Genomic DNA, 13,985 nt, shown 5'->3' on the forward strand with positions numbered 1-13,985 from the left:
AATGTGTGAAAGTGATCGGGGGGGGGTCATTAATTAAACATTGGGAGGGATGAAAACAAGAAGATGAGACAATCCTCGATTCATCCAGTCTGCCGACTGCTTATTATCATAAAATACAAAGTGAATTTATTTATAATCCTCAGTAACTCATTGTATTTTAAACCACTGTAACTCATCTCTGTGTTATATTTGTTGTAATTTCTAAACTATCTGAAGGTTTTTTTCCGCGAGTGATTGACAAACAAACACGGCAGGTACCAGGTGAGGGGAAGACCAATAAGAGATAACACATGTCGGGAGAATGAAGAGAGGAAGGATATAAGAATAAGAATGAAAATCAGCACTCATCCAAACAAAGTTACAAAGAGCAAAATACATGGGGATAAAACACAAGAGAGCAAAACAAGAGAAATAAATGATAACGTAAAAGAACAAATTTTAAAACAAACAACATCCAGTAAAACCAGTTCAAAATCAGGCATTCAAACGTTTTTTCTATTTAGTTACCAGACTTGACTTATACTACCAAGTGTTGGTTGGAAGATCTTATATCACAGCAGAGAACAAGGAGTGAAAAGTTCTATTATATAACCGGGGGCCAGACCGTGCTGAGCTTTAAACTTTATTTACAGAACCTAAAAACAATCTTAAATTTAACAGGCAGCCAATGAAGATAGGAAAATATTTTAGAGATATGGGCTCTATATGTAAATATCCTTTACAGTCGGATTTGATTCCAGCTTCATTTCAAAATTGAATACAGTTATTGACATAGACTTCAAAATTTAGCTGTGAATCAAATCTTTCACCAAGGACTCAGGGTTTAGCTTTAATAATACCTGCCAGTGGAGAACAGTTTCCTCATCCTGCTGCTGACAGCGTTAGAAATAGTTTATAAGATGTAAAAACAAAACACAACATTCTTTTCCTCGGAGCATGCCAGGTGGCAACACTTCCATTCCACACGTCCCTGACAGACCTCATACAGCTCTGCACGCTCCTGGGATAAACATAAATATGTAAATATATGAGCGCTGTGCACAGTGTGAATACATTCTGTTGTCAAATGTTTGCGTGTCCCTACCTGGAGCTCCTGCCTGTGCCGCCAGATGTCTGGTCTATAATGAACAAAAGCAGGGAATAATAAGAAGCTCCTCACAGATGTTGTTGAATTTTTCCTCAGAGTAAACGCAACAATGGATTTGATTTTACAGCTAAAGTATTGTATAGACTTTAACATACAAGCTGACAGTAAGGGTGGATGTTAAGTGCTGGGAGGGGTCTGTGTTGTGTTTCCCTCACTGCCAGACATTTATAAATCTGTTTGTTTGCTTCTGTCTCTTAAAATCTGGCTGCCAGTGACCCCACAGACCAGCGCCAGGCTTAGGGGTGTGTCATCCATGATGCTGCTTCTATAAACACAAGAACACAACAGAGACTTGAGCGCACAACGAGACGAGGGACTAAGAGGCCACTGGTTCAGACAGGTAGGTTCCACACCTTTTTTTTGTTTGGCTTTGACTTTTTCATCAAATGAGAAGAATAACAGGAAAAGAATCATTCTGACTGATTTCCAAACGAATGATTTTACAATAGATTTTTTTTCCCCACATTTTTGAGTGTAAGTGCAGCAGACTGTGATGTGCACCTGAGGTGTGTCCTGTTTTTCTCTGTATGCAGAGTGTTGACCTCAGGGTTTAACCAGCTGTGTTTCTGGGCTCCAGAACAGAGTCCAGGGTCATTCAGTTCGACTCTGATCCAAGTCCAACTTTTACTGAACGGATCACAAACACACAAATCATGTACAGAGCTCACTAATAATAAACACACAGAAATAAACACTGGCAGCAAAGGAGCAAATTTTTACAACAATTCAAATGCTGGAAAAAAAGGGGTGAAGTCAAATTGCAGAAAAGAACTAAATGATTATTTTAACACATCCTCCAGTTAGTGTTTGACTAATTTTCTGTATGGGCAGATGTTTCATTATACATTTTTATTTTTTATGCCTATATTCATTAGTTTTTAAAAAAGTACATTTTAAAATAAATTTATAATCTCAGAGAATGAAGCATAAAGTCTGAACATATTGCCAATAACACAATTTGCAGCCAAGCTGGAAATCTCTCTCACATGATGCTCAGGGTGATTTGAGCCAAATTCTTTTGTCGACATTCTCACTCTAACAATGCTAACATGCTGATGTCAGGAAGGCATGTTTTACTCATAGGGTTTACTATGCTCACCATTTTGCTAGATAACACCAAACAAAAAACTAAGTGGAGAAGTCATTAGCAGCAATGAAACAGAAATAGAAAAAGAAAATTGTCCTAGATTGAAGTCTTTTTTATTTGAACTATGGAATAATATTTGACTTGTGAATTACTTTCATAATTCCTCTTTTAAAACACAGCAGCCTGGAAGTTACTTAATGTTACCCAGAAATAAATCTAAAATGAGAGAACAATACTAGCTACAGACAGAGAGAAGAAGTCTAGTTGCTTTGGGTGTTGTTGTTTTAAAGTTTAAAGATGTTTTCCTCCTCCCCTCTTATCTGGTTCATTTGTCACTGACATTTTTCTGAGAGGTGAATGTGTTAAATGGGGAGGTGAGAATTTTGTGTATTAGCATTGTTAAATGCAATAACATTTCACAAGGCTAAATGATATATAGTGGATATCTAGAATGTTGTAGATTTTGAGATAATTTAGTGAATATTTGGAGTTGCTGGCAGTCCTTAAAAGAAAAGTCAGATCAAGTACCAAAGTCATTAATATTCATTCTACGGGGATCATGAATCCACAGAAAATCATGGCACTCATAGATTTTGCGATATCACTGTGTGACTGGTTTGGCTAAAAATATCCTGTATGAACTGGGACTACAGGCTAATGTGAGGCATTTCTGAGGAGCAAGTGTCATCCAATTACTGCAAAGAGTTGATTAAAATATTTCTTTTTCAGTTTTTATTGTATTTATTGGTCATGGAGAAATTGTCCAAAGTCTCCAAACCTGTGCGACAGAAGACGCCTGGAAACCAGACGGAGGAAAATGACGAGATCCAGGACGGGAAACTACAAACCAAGCAGGAAACGACAGATGAAGGTAAAGTAGGAATCAACGTTGTGTCATTTGTCTTTAGTTTTTCAGGTGTGGCTTTGCATAACCGTCACTTTACCTCTTCCTGCTTCACAGAACTCACAGACCAAAAAGTGATGGCCGGGGAGGCTTTGGACCGGAGGAACATCTGGGAGCCGAGAGTTTACTACGCTCTGGGGAAGGAGTCCTTTCATTTTGCTGGTCATGACATCAGCATCCACGAATCAATAGATACTTATGGAGCTCTGATCTGGCCCGGGGTATACGCTCCACAACGATGGTGTGTTAGTACTCATTCACTTACATGGTCGTAACTGGTGTAATGATGAGACTTTGCTCTGCAGGCTGTCGCTTTGTGCCAGTTCCTGGAGAATAACCGGAGTCAAGTGAACCTGATGGACAAAGCTGTGCTGGAGATCGGAGCCGGGACTGGTTTACTCTCCATACTGGCAAGTCTGCTGGGTAAGACTGAGATAATGCAGCTCAGTCACACATTATGTAGTACTGTATATAGAGACATAGCCTTTATATAAAGATGGACGTCATGACTGCTCCCCCATGGTTGCTGGCTGCAATAAATTAATCAAATTATTCAAAACACAAATTCACAATCACAGCGTTTGGTTTCACTTAATAATTTGATGCCATAAAAACAGAGTGAACTGTCATGAAGGACAGCTGAGACTGACTCGTGATTGGTCCAGCATGTGTATCGGCGGGACCTCGATACCACGACTCCACTTCCTGCTCACTACGCTGCAGACTGGCTCCAAATGGCACCGCCTGTGTAAGATGGCGGCCCCCGTATCATTTTGGCTTCACTTTCATACAATGAGAAGAAGTGGAGAAGGGTCGTCCATCTTTGGACATATGGTTGTGTTTGGGATTTTTGGAGCACTCGAAATTCTGACTTTTCCTCGAGAATCCCAAACACAACCATGTGTCCTAAATAAAAAATACAAATAAATCTGACACAAATTCACTATTATCGTTGGAATTTGTATGTAATGAGGCTGAATTTGTCAAAAGAGCTGTTATCCAACGATAATAGTGAATGAAAAGCCTTATCAGGTTAATTCCCTCTGGTGCATGAATATGCCCCGAATACTTTACAGACATCTATTCATCTTTTGTGCAAAAGCAACATTTGGTCTGGTGGAGAAAGTGGAGGGAACATGACGGAATCATTTAAAAACATTGAGATTCTTTGTCTGACGACCATGACCATTCACCCACACCACATCTCTCACACTGCAAACAAGCCAGTGACTGTAAAGAGATTTTAAAAGAAGTCTGGATGAACAAAGTGATCATTGGAATAATGCTCTCATCCTTTCGGCGCTTCTATTATGCATGCAGTGGAAACACAAGTTAATTCATCCCCATCAAATAAAACATCTTTTCAGTCAAAAGCAATTTATGCATTTCTTCAGATCTGTTTTCTCCTCGTTTGTCTTTCAAAGGAAATCCATGAATTTATGAACAATAATTCACAAGCACTTCAATGTGAGCATCTGTGACTTTCCAAACAGAATTAGACTTTAAAGACCGACCTGTACGTCTTCTCTGTCACTAAATATGCAGCTGCTCCTGTCAGAGATACAAAGGTCAGTGAGGTCATGCAATATTGTGATACACTCAAAGTGGAATTTAAGTTTTATAATGATAATATAATAACTTTATTTGAAAAGCACTTATTCGAAAAAGGTTACAAAGTGCGTCACAAAAATCCATGGCTAAAAGATTAACTAAACTAAAAGGTATTCAATTCAGTTCAATTTTAAGAGCCAAATCATAACATAATAAGGTCAAGACCTTGAAATTTATAGACAAATCCAACAGTTCCCATAATTTCTAATTAAATTTGCCATTTAAATGCAGCCAGCAAACTTTCAGCCTCCCTCGTTCTACTTCTTTTCCATACGGCCTTTAAGATTCAACACTTATAAAACCACAGATTTACAAAATAGTCTATAAATAAGCTTTACAAATCCTTAAACTGGCCTCAGAGCTGCCTCAGAGCATGATAAGTGTTTTTGTATTTAATTACAAGTCAGTAGAATTCATACATCCACCATGGCTCAACAGTCCCCTGATGAAACCACACTAAATCTACCAGATCCAAATTTTTGGGGGGGATCTGAAACAAATTGAACGCACTCAAATATCAGTCCCCTTAACATGCCTGATGTTTTCATCAAGAAACATGAACCTGTGGGATAGAGCTGCACCAAAAATCGAATGGGCTCTTCCTGGGGTTATTCTCTACCCTTCATGCAAATTGGTTTCAGCAGTTTCTGCGTAATCATGCAAACTAACAAATGCAGACGAGAATATAAAGTCCTTGGCAGAAGTAAAATTTCAATTAATGCCATGAAAATATAAAAACTAAACTTGAGTCCATCTGTTCTCTGCCCCAGTTCCACTGGTTCCCACTGAGGACATACAAAATAAAGAGTTAAATAATGTCTTATATTATTTCTCAAGACAAAAAGGCTCAGTGGTTTACTATAACAGCAAGGCACTGGAGGAAAACAGCATAGGTTGGGGACTATTTTCAGTCGTGGATACATTTTTAGACTTCACAGCAGCTGGATGGCGTTAAACAGACAACAATAAAGTTAAATGACACAAGAATGTGTTTTATGAGGAACAGGCTAAAAAGGCAAATCCTGATCACTTCAAAATTGTGATGGTTTTGTATATGTTGACAATAAAACATAAAATCACCAGATTCGTCCTTCAACATACAGTTAGTGTGGAATGACTTCACATGCTGCATGTAGATATAATGTTAGCATGTGCATTATGATTTAAGTGCCACCTCATGGGTAAAATAAAAAGTAGCCAATTGGTCTCATCCTTTCAATGTTTCCGTATCATCCAACCTGTTCCTCAGCTGTGTGGTTTTTCTCTTCTCTTGTCCAGGGGCTTGGGTGACAGCCACCGACCTGCCGGACATCTTGCCTAATCTGACCTTTAACCTTCTGCGAAACACCAAGGGCCGCTCCCGCTACACCCCTCAGGTGGCGGCCCTCACCTGGGGTCAGCACCTGGAGCGGGACTTTCCCCATCTCTCCTGCCACTACGACTACGTGCTCGCGGCAGACGTCGTCTATCACCACGACTCCCTGGAGGAGCTGCTGGAGACCATGCGTCACTTTTGCCGACCAGGCAGTCGAACGACGCTGCTGTGGGCCAATAAGATCCGGTTCCAGTCAGACCTGATGTTTAGAGAGCGCTTTGAGAGCAGTTTTAACACGACGCTGCTCACCGAGCTCCCACAGCAGGAGGTGAGGATCTACCAGGCCACAGCGAAGGAGTGACAGGAGCCTGAGGAGCGGGGGGTAGGGGGAGTTTTCCAAAAAGTTAGAAATTAGGTGTTTGTAAAAAGGAATTTCCATCAAAGAAAAGGTTTTAATAACATTCCTAGATAGTGTTTTAGTTTGTTGTCACACAGAAACAAAATGAACTTCCTGACTCAAGTTTTCATTTTAATAAGCTATTTTATTCACCAGTACTTTTTCATACATTTGAGACTTCATTCAACTTTTGTTCAATAATTTGTTTTAAAAAATAAATGGATTTATTGTAAACATTTCTCCTCTATTCAAATTTGTCATGTGGTTATAAATCTTCATAAACCTTCATCAAAGGTGTTGTGCGTTTGGCTATTAGAGCAAAAAGTCAGTGAAATAAACACTTCAGAAAATGTTTCCCAAATGTATAAAACCTTGCATTTATGGTGCTTTATCTTTTTGGTAATCAATTTAAAATAGCTGTGAATAAGCAAAAGAAGAATAAAGAAGCCCTTACTATAGAAAGCATACTCTCTACGGGAGAAAATGTGAAACATGTGACAGCCGCTTAGCACCAGAGGTACCATATCGCTGCATCCCGGCTCAAAAATGTGATTTAAAAAAAATGCATTTTAAATCTAAAAGCTTTATAATAATGTAAAACATGCACATACAACCAGAGAGTGATGGGAGAAAGAGAAGTGAAGGTGAAGAGAATGTGTGAGGGAGGGAGAATAGAGACAATTGAGGGTATAATGTCAAAAACTTTCACTTTTCAATACGAAATCAATAATCAAGTCGACTCCAGGTTGGAAATTCACCTCCGTTCTGTGTTTTCTGTTCATGCCCCGAATAAAAGGTTAGGTTTAAACCATTTTTATTCTGCGATTCAGAAAGTTCAGAAGAGACGTGCGTCTGCCCTGAATGTTTGAGTCTGTGCACTGATGCAATTTCAAGGTGTTTCAATGACTCTACGATACGCAGCAGGTCGAAGACTTTGGCTGCTCTAGTATGGACTCCCTGCGCAGGTCGTTTGGGATGCTGCCTTCAGGGCCCCAGAGGTTGAGTTCTCCATAAATACCCATGTCGATCATCTCCTCCTGCCACGGGATGGCGATGTTGCCAGAGGAAAACTCATCGAAAAAGGTCTTATCGGGATCATCCAAGGCCACTCCCTTCACGGAGGAGAACGCTCCGACGTCGTCCAGACTTTTAGCGTACACCACTTTAGGGTCAGGGACAAAAGGAGGAAGGAGAATACCTGAAGAGGCAAGGGTCAGGGTTAGAGATATGGAAATAAAAAATCAAATGCTCAAAGAAAAGCATTTACAGTCGGAATAACTTTGAAATTAGCGCAAAAAATATTTAATGTATATTCAACCCTGAGCAAAATAAGAAAGTAAAAAGAAATGGATGATACCTGCGTTCAGTTTCCTCCAGTTGATGTCTTGAAAAAATGGGTGAGCTCTGATCTCGTCACAGCATTCGTTCTTAAAACCCATCCGCTCGTCCACCTGTTTGGCCAGCAGCCCTTCACAGAGCGACTTCGCATGCGCACTGAAATTCTCAGGATAGTCCACCACCCGCGTCAGCACACGCTCCTTCATCTCCTCACGGTCGACCTGAAGAAGAGACCAACATCTCATCCTCCAGGTTATCTCACAGTCACAGTAAAAGAGGATTTGGAGAGCGCACACTTCCACCAGGGCCGACTGGCCACTTTATCATCGTATTGCATATTGAGATCAGATAAAAATAACATGTACACAGAAATTTTCTTCTCCAAAGTTTAATGGAGTCTTTCCTGAGCCATGACACATCCTTTGTTAAGTGTCAATAAAATCGGTTCAGTCGTTTTTCTTGCGGAGGTAATAAAGGGCGACTCACTTTCTCCCCCCTGTTCCTGAACGGGTTCTTGGCCGCCATGAACTCAAACAACGTCACCCCCAGAGTGTAGTAGTCGACCGAGGAGTCGTACTTTTCTCCTTTCAGCATCTCTGGAGACATGTACCCTGCAAGAATCAGCGTAAATCAATGACAAAAGAAGTATATGTTCTGATCAGGTTACAGTGAGACTACACCTTTAAATATGATGTGTTTTACTCACTAGACACAGATGAGACTCACCTGGTGTCCCAGCGTAACCTTTGGTCAGTGTTTTTCCTTCTTTTAGCTCCACAGCGAGACCCAGGTCAGAGATACGCACGTTCCCTGTTCGACGTAAAGAAATCTTCATCAGCCAATAGTCACACACGAATGACGGCTATTTTTCACGTGATGGACATGATTACCATCATTATCGAGCAGCACGTTTTCTGGTTTCAGATCTCTGTAGATGATTCTCTTCTGGTGCAGGTGCTCCATACCCTGGATGATCTGAGCTGTGTAAAAACAGGCTCTGGGCTCGTCGAAGCCCGGGTTGTTCTCATCCACCAGGTAGATGTGGTATCTGGCACAGGGACACAACAGGTCAGACTTGGCTCTGATAGAAAACACATGTCATCTGAATACATTTGCCGCTATGGGCTTTGCTCCTTTTACATATTAGAATCCTATTGTTAGATTTTTAAATCAACAGATCTCACTTAGTTTATTTGATGTGTATTTAAGTGACTGGTGCTTTATAAGAGGGAGCACTCAGGATTATTCCTCTCATGAAAATGAACATCTGCCGAGGATACATGTTTGCCTGAAGCCCAGCGTATCTACAACAACTGACCTATACTCCTGAATGTCATTGAGATCTCTAGGTCACATGCTGTTTCCACCACACATGATGTCACATTCACCCAAGTGTCTGTCTCATTGACTGTAAATAAAGACGGACGACGCGTCTCCTCCTCCCCCCAGTATCCATAAATGAAGCCGAAATACAAACACTGTCTGCACAGTGTTGATCAGCGGGTGGACCCTCAGTAGGGATGTCGATAAACGCATTTGACCAATTGTGAGTCAGTCTCAGCCGTCAATCATGGCATTTTAACCCCTTTTTTATTGCATAGCATTAGTAAAGCCAAACTAACCAGAAACATAAACACTTAAACAAACGTCAGTGTGATAAGAACCGTCTAAAGTGACCATCCCACTTTTGACCTTTTAGATTGATCCATTAACATGGAGGAGTCAGAATGTATGACCTGTACTGCAGTCAGCCACCAGGGGGCAATTGAGAAGCTTGGGCTTCACTTTTGGGAGCAGCCATGTCGTCCATCTTTACATAAAGTCTATGATCTGAGATACAGCGATTGATAATACACACATGTGAATATTAGTACATTTAATTCATCTCACTGCAATGACACTGTTAGTTGAATTATGGTTCATGTTCCAGCTTGTCAAATATTCTAATAGCTGGTGTCACAGCTGACTTTGTGACGCAGGAGTCTGAGGCTGCCAATAATGCAAAGAGGAAAGAAAAGTAAAGTGCAGTCACTCCTTCATCAATGAGCCTATGTGAGAGTGTGAAGTTACTTGAGGTCTCCTCCATTCATGATGGTCATAACCAGACAAAGCTCCTCCTTTGTCTGGAAGGCGTACGCCAATGACACAATGAAGCGACTGTGAACCTTCTCAAGTATCCTCTTCTCCACCATCGCACCCTACAGGAGAGAGGTCGGAGAGACACGTTTGACAGATAATGCACAAGAGGAAAAAAAAAACAGGAAAAGTATTTTTCTTTCAACGAGCTGAAGCAAACTGTGCGCCGCGCTTTCGTGTCATTGATGAAGTACATTCCAAAGAATGACCTCAGACATGTCAAGGGCAAGATATAACTGTGCCAAGGAGTTCCATTCAGAAGAGCTTTTCACTAAAGCTCCCAGTAATCACTCTATCCCCGTCTCAGTGTTTAATACTGCAGGCTCAAGCCAAACGAGACAGAGGCTGCAGGGACAAAGGTGATTAGCACCAGTGCAGCTCCATCAGTGTGGGACACTTTCTCTGGAACATACAGACACTAAACACCGGCACAACAAAGAGCAGTTAAAAGAGCAATTCTATTGAAGCACAGTGTGTAGATTGAGCCAAATACATGATTTTTTACTCTTGAAAGGCGCTACATAAATTCAAGCTAATATTACTTTATTTATTATTTATTCATACTTTAAATTTGTGATAGTTTTTATGTGTCTAATATTTATCTTAATTTCCACATTATTTTCTGGTTACAACCACAGTAGCTTGTGCAGCACATTGTTCTTCCACCTGGAATTTAATGTGCTTTGAATAAAGCTTTGCATCATTTGGCTTGAAATAATTATTTGTCTATATATTAGGCTTAAGTTCCTTTCACTGTTTCTTTTTTGTTCATTATTTTACTCAGCTATACTTTGATTACAGGTCTCTACCTTACTGTATTTATGAGTTCAAACGATGGTTCAATAACAGGATATATTGATAACTTACTCTAACTTAAAGCCATTAATGTCAGACACTGAACGCACAAAACCTGCAGTTTGTGTTTCACTATGTCCGTAACTGCTTCTTCATGTTAAATTGAGATAAACAGGAATAACAGTGCATCCCTTGTCTTTTGAAACAATACTGTGTGTGAATTTGATTTAAAAAGGCTGATATGAATAAATCTATCTTGGCCTAATACAAAAGACCAACATCATGAATCACGTTTGTTCTCTCACCTCAAAGCCTTTCCTCTTCTTCAGCCTCTTCTTGTTGAGTTTCTTACAGGCATAAAGTTTCCCCGTGGCTTTCATCTGACAGGCCGACACCTCCCCAAACCCTCCTTTCCCCAGCACGCGGAAGTCCAGGAACCAGTCTGCGTCCATGGGCTGCATCTCCAGCCACTTCCATTGCAAGAACCTCTTCAGGTACAGGCTCTCCAGGAAGAAAGTGTAGGGGGCCTCCCGCAGGAAGTCCAGCGTTCTGGCCAACGCTGCAACGAACAAATCATCCCGTACAGACCCCTGGTCCTCCTTCACCTTCGCTATGATGTCCTCAGACAGGAAGGGGCAGTAGTGTTTGGCAGAGGGGTCCATGTAACGCTGGACAATCTTTGAGGCCTTCTTTTCCCTGTCAGAATCCTCGGCCAGGTCATAGCCCTCGACGTCTTTCCACAAACGACAAGCACCGTGATACTCTTGATTTGCATTCAAGAACTCCCTAAAGAGGCGTTTGCCAATGGGTTGTTCCACACAGGCCGAGTCAAAGGCCAAATCCAGGGTATCCCTCAGGTCCTCGCACACGGTGATGTGGGGCAGTTTGAGGCGGGAATGGTACTTCTTCTCCCGAGCTGCTGCAGGGTTGGAGCCATCGATGCTCCCACGGGCATTGATGTAAGCAGAATTTGCGACCACTGTGGTCAGACCTCCGATATCCATGTTGAGGGTATGTGACTGTTAGGCGATGCAGAGAGGAGACATTGGAGGCAGAGAATAAATGCCGCTCTCTAATGTGCAGGGGTGAGGCGGAAGAACGAAGCGAGGGCGAGAAAAGAGGAAAACTGATCACAGAAGAGTGGCAGAGGCCAGGAGAGAAAAGGGGGCACTGGAGAGTGGTGTCTGAAAGAGATCCAGGCACAGTTTGAGCACTGTACCACCCTCAGTCTCACACACACCCACCTGAGTCAACACCTTTCAGTAATCCATTAACACCCTAATGCCCCAGACAAAGTGTGCGAAGCACCTGCTGGAACAGAGGAACACTGAGTATCTGCAGCTGAGGTTTCACCAGTAACCACCTGGCAATTAGTTTTCATATAACCAATCATGTCATCGGTGCATAATAAACATAAAGACGTGAAAAAATCATGTTTGAGGCCAACAGAAAATCAACAGATTTAACTAGGTTTTCTATTAAGATACCAAATGGTGTTAATATTTCTACATTTTATTACATTTAATAGTAAAACTAGAATAGCAATTAGCCGCACATACCGCCACCAAAGCCAAAAGTCTGTAATGTAGTCAAGCTGCATCAAATTTCCCAAACACATAGATATCAGTCCCCTAAATGTGCTGGATTTTTTTCATCAAGATACATGACTTATTCCCTTGGAAATCAGATAAGAAATTCCTGGATTCACCCCCTGATCCAGATCAATACCACAATTGGGTCGTTACCGGACAGACGCCACATCCTTCCACCAAGTTTTGTATCAATTTGTCAAGTTTTCTTTTGCGTAATCCTGCTAACAAAAAACAAACAGACATAAGTGAAAGTATAGGTGTTCTGAAAAGCAGGAAATTGAAAGAACAAGTTCAAAATATTTTCAAATGCTTCAACTGACATTCTCGCAGGTCCATTGACAGGATTACCTGTCACCGACTGCAAAGAAATAGTGCCTCAAAACATTCAATGCTTTATGGCTTTAGCAGTCTGACAAATAAAGAGGATGTCTCCTAATGTACCAAAACTTTAGTTCCAAATTTCTACTTCCTAATTACTAACTTTAGAGAACATCCTTTTCATTTGACTCATTAACTTCAGCTAAATTTGTCACAGAACGGACACATTTTTTTATCCTTGCATTCCTACCATGGCAGACTTTCAATGGAGTTTAAAGAAAAAGATGAAACTCGATGGAGCAGAACCAGAGACACCGTCGTTTCTTTCACCTTCTTCTTTCTCGTCTAAACCTGGTGTTCAGCTTCTAGGATGTGATGTAGCTTCTCACCTGGAGCAGAGAGGAGGAACAGGATGACCGGCTCCAAAGCAAAAATATCTATGTATATCAATAGATTTCCACTCATCCAGGTCATGGTATATTCAGTAGTTGCACAGTGGACTTGCATGAGTTTCAGACAAGAAACACAAGCAAGTCGTCCACCACTGACTTTTACACAGGTTTCTACTGAGCCCAAGATCTGACGTGTAAAGTCATTTGAGCCTTCCTCCAAGTTAAATCATGTGATAAGAATCTGAACCCACGCTTTAAAATGAGCAAGTTTTAGAAGTGAAATTGATTTAAAGCGACATGCACGGACGTCTTCTGCGGCTGCAGGATTACACTTCTCATGCACTGTTGACATCGACTCTAGTGCCAACAGGGTGTGCTACATTTTGGCCCTTGTCTGTTCTCCATGTCAAAAACATTTGGACACACTTCATTAAAAATAGGACAGTGTCATTGTCAGCAGTTACACTTGTAAATCCATGTCTGTACTAAAGTTAAATGCAACTAATCATGTAACAACTCTAGCTTAAAAGGAATACCAACAGTATGCAAGTAAAGGAGAATATAAACAATTGTTCTCACCTCAGAGAAATCTCCCACTTCTAGAGTTTGGAGCACGCTTATGAGGATTTCCGGGCAGACGCCTCCTCAAACCCACCTTTCCCCTGCACATGTCTGTGAGCCGCTGTGCAGCCATGGGCTTTTGATGAAGAGGGTCTCAAACCATTTGAGCCTCTTAAAAACAGATCTTCTCAGATGGTTTGTATAAAGAGCAACTACTACTGGAACTTACAGGAAGCCTACATGTTTCAGTTGGTACAGAAAAAAAAAAATACTTTGAGGTATGAGGTGTCTCAAGTTTTTACAGAAAACGCGATGTTGTTCCAGGCTCGACACAAACTGTAGGTCAACTTTTAGCTGCAACAAACCTACATACTGTACATTATAGAAACAAA

At 41.1% G+C, this 13,985-nt stretch overlaps 2 protein-coding genes across 5 annotated transcripts; one reads left to right on the forward strand and one right to left on the reverse strand.

The window, feature by feature from the left end:
* The first annotated feature begins 1,462 nt into the window (after positions 1-1,462).
* Positions 1,463-6,486, forward strand: zgc:172067 (S-adenosylmethionine-dependent methyltransferase domain-containing protein). Of its 2 annotated transcripts, XM_034574373.1 has the most exons (6): positions 1,463-1,487; positions 2,964-2,998; positions 3,041-3,105; positions 3,196-3,359; positions 3,444-3,561; positions 6,028-6,486. In XM_034574373.1, exons 2-6 carry the CDS (start codon positions 2,985-2,987, stop codon positions 6,423-6,425), a joined length of 759 nt encoding a protein of 252 aa, XP_034430264.1. In that variant the 5' UTR covers positions 1,463-1,487; positions 2,964-2,984; the 3' UTR covers positions 6,426-6,486. The 2 variants fall into 2 exon arrangements, with proteins under 2 accessions (XP_034430264.1, XP_034430263.1); XM_034574372.1 differs by lacking the exon at positions 1,463-1,487 and having other exon boundaries at positions 2,968-3,105.
* Positions 6,487-6,858: 372 nt separating this feature from the next.
* On the reverse strand, positions 6,859-13,732 carry LOC117754983 (rhodopsin kinase GRK1-like). 3 transcript variants are annotated; one of them, XM_034574362.1, is made up of 8 exons: positions 13,612-13,732; positions 11,036-11,749; positions 9,870-9,997; positions 8,690-8,847; positions 8,526-8,609; positions 8,286-8,410; positions 7,819-8,020; positions 6,859-7,659 (listed from the first exon to the last, which is right to left on the reverse strand). In XM_034574362.1, exons 2-8 carry the CDS (start codon positions 11,732-11,734, stop codon positions 7,370-7,372), a joined length of 1,686 nt encoding a protein of 561 aa, XP_034430253.1. In that variant the 5' UTR covers positions 11,735-11,749; positions 13,612-13,732; the 3' UTR covers positions 6,859-7,369. The 3 variants fall into 3 exon arrangements, with proteins under 3 accessions (XP_034430253.1, XP_034430252.1, XP_034430251.1); XM_034574361.1 differs by lacking the exon at positions 13,612-13,732 and adding an exon at positions 13,030-13,567; XM_034574360.1 differs by lacking the exon at positions 13,612-13,732 and having other exon boundaries at positions 11,036-12,410.
* Positions 13,733-13,985: the final 253 nt, after the last annotated feature.

The sequence above is a fragment of the Hippoglossus hippoglossus genome, chromosome 21 (genome assembly GCF_009819705.1).
Source record: "Hippoglossus hippoglossus isolate fHipHip1 chromosome 21, fHipHip1.pri, whole genome shotgun sequence".
NCBI lineage: Eukaryota > Metazoa > Chordata > Actinopteri > Pleuronectiformes > Pleuronectidae > Hippoglossus > Hippoglossus hippoglossus.

What these genes read in the sequence shown, in the direction of transcription:
- zgc:172067 (XM_034574372.1), top strand. Translation starts at nt 2,985, where the DNA reads ATGGAGAAATTGTCCAAAGTCTCCAAACCTGTGCGACAGAAGACGCCT. An exon ending in GCAGGAAACGACAGATGAAG is followed by an intron (nt 3,106 to 3,195) that starts GTAAAGTAGGAA and finishes CCTGCTTCACAG; the next exon opens with AACTCACAGACCAAAAAGTG. An exon ending in GAGCTCTGATCTGGCCCGGG is followed by an intron (nt 3,360 to 3,443) that starts GTATACGCTCCA and finishes TTTGCTCTGCAG; the next exon opens with GCTGTCGCTTTGTGCCAGTT.
- LOC117754983 (XM_034574362.1), bottom strand. Translation starts at nt 11,734, where the DNA reads ATGGATATCGGAGGTCTGACCACAGTGGTCGCAAATTCTGCTTACATC. An exon ending in AGAAGAGGAAAGGCTTTGAG is followed by an intron (nt 9,998 to 11,035) that starts GTGAGAGAACAA and finishes TCTCTCCTGTAG; the next exon opens with GGTGCGATGGTGGAGAAGAG. An exon ending in CTGGAGGAAACTGAACGCAG is followed by an intron (nt 7,660 to 7,818) that starts GTATCATCCATT and finishes TTGCCTCTTCAG; the next exon opens with GTATTCTCCTTCCTCCTTTT.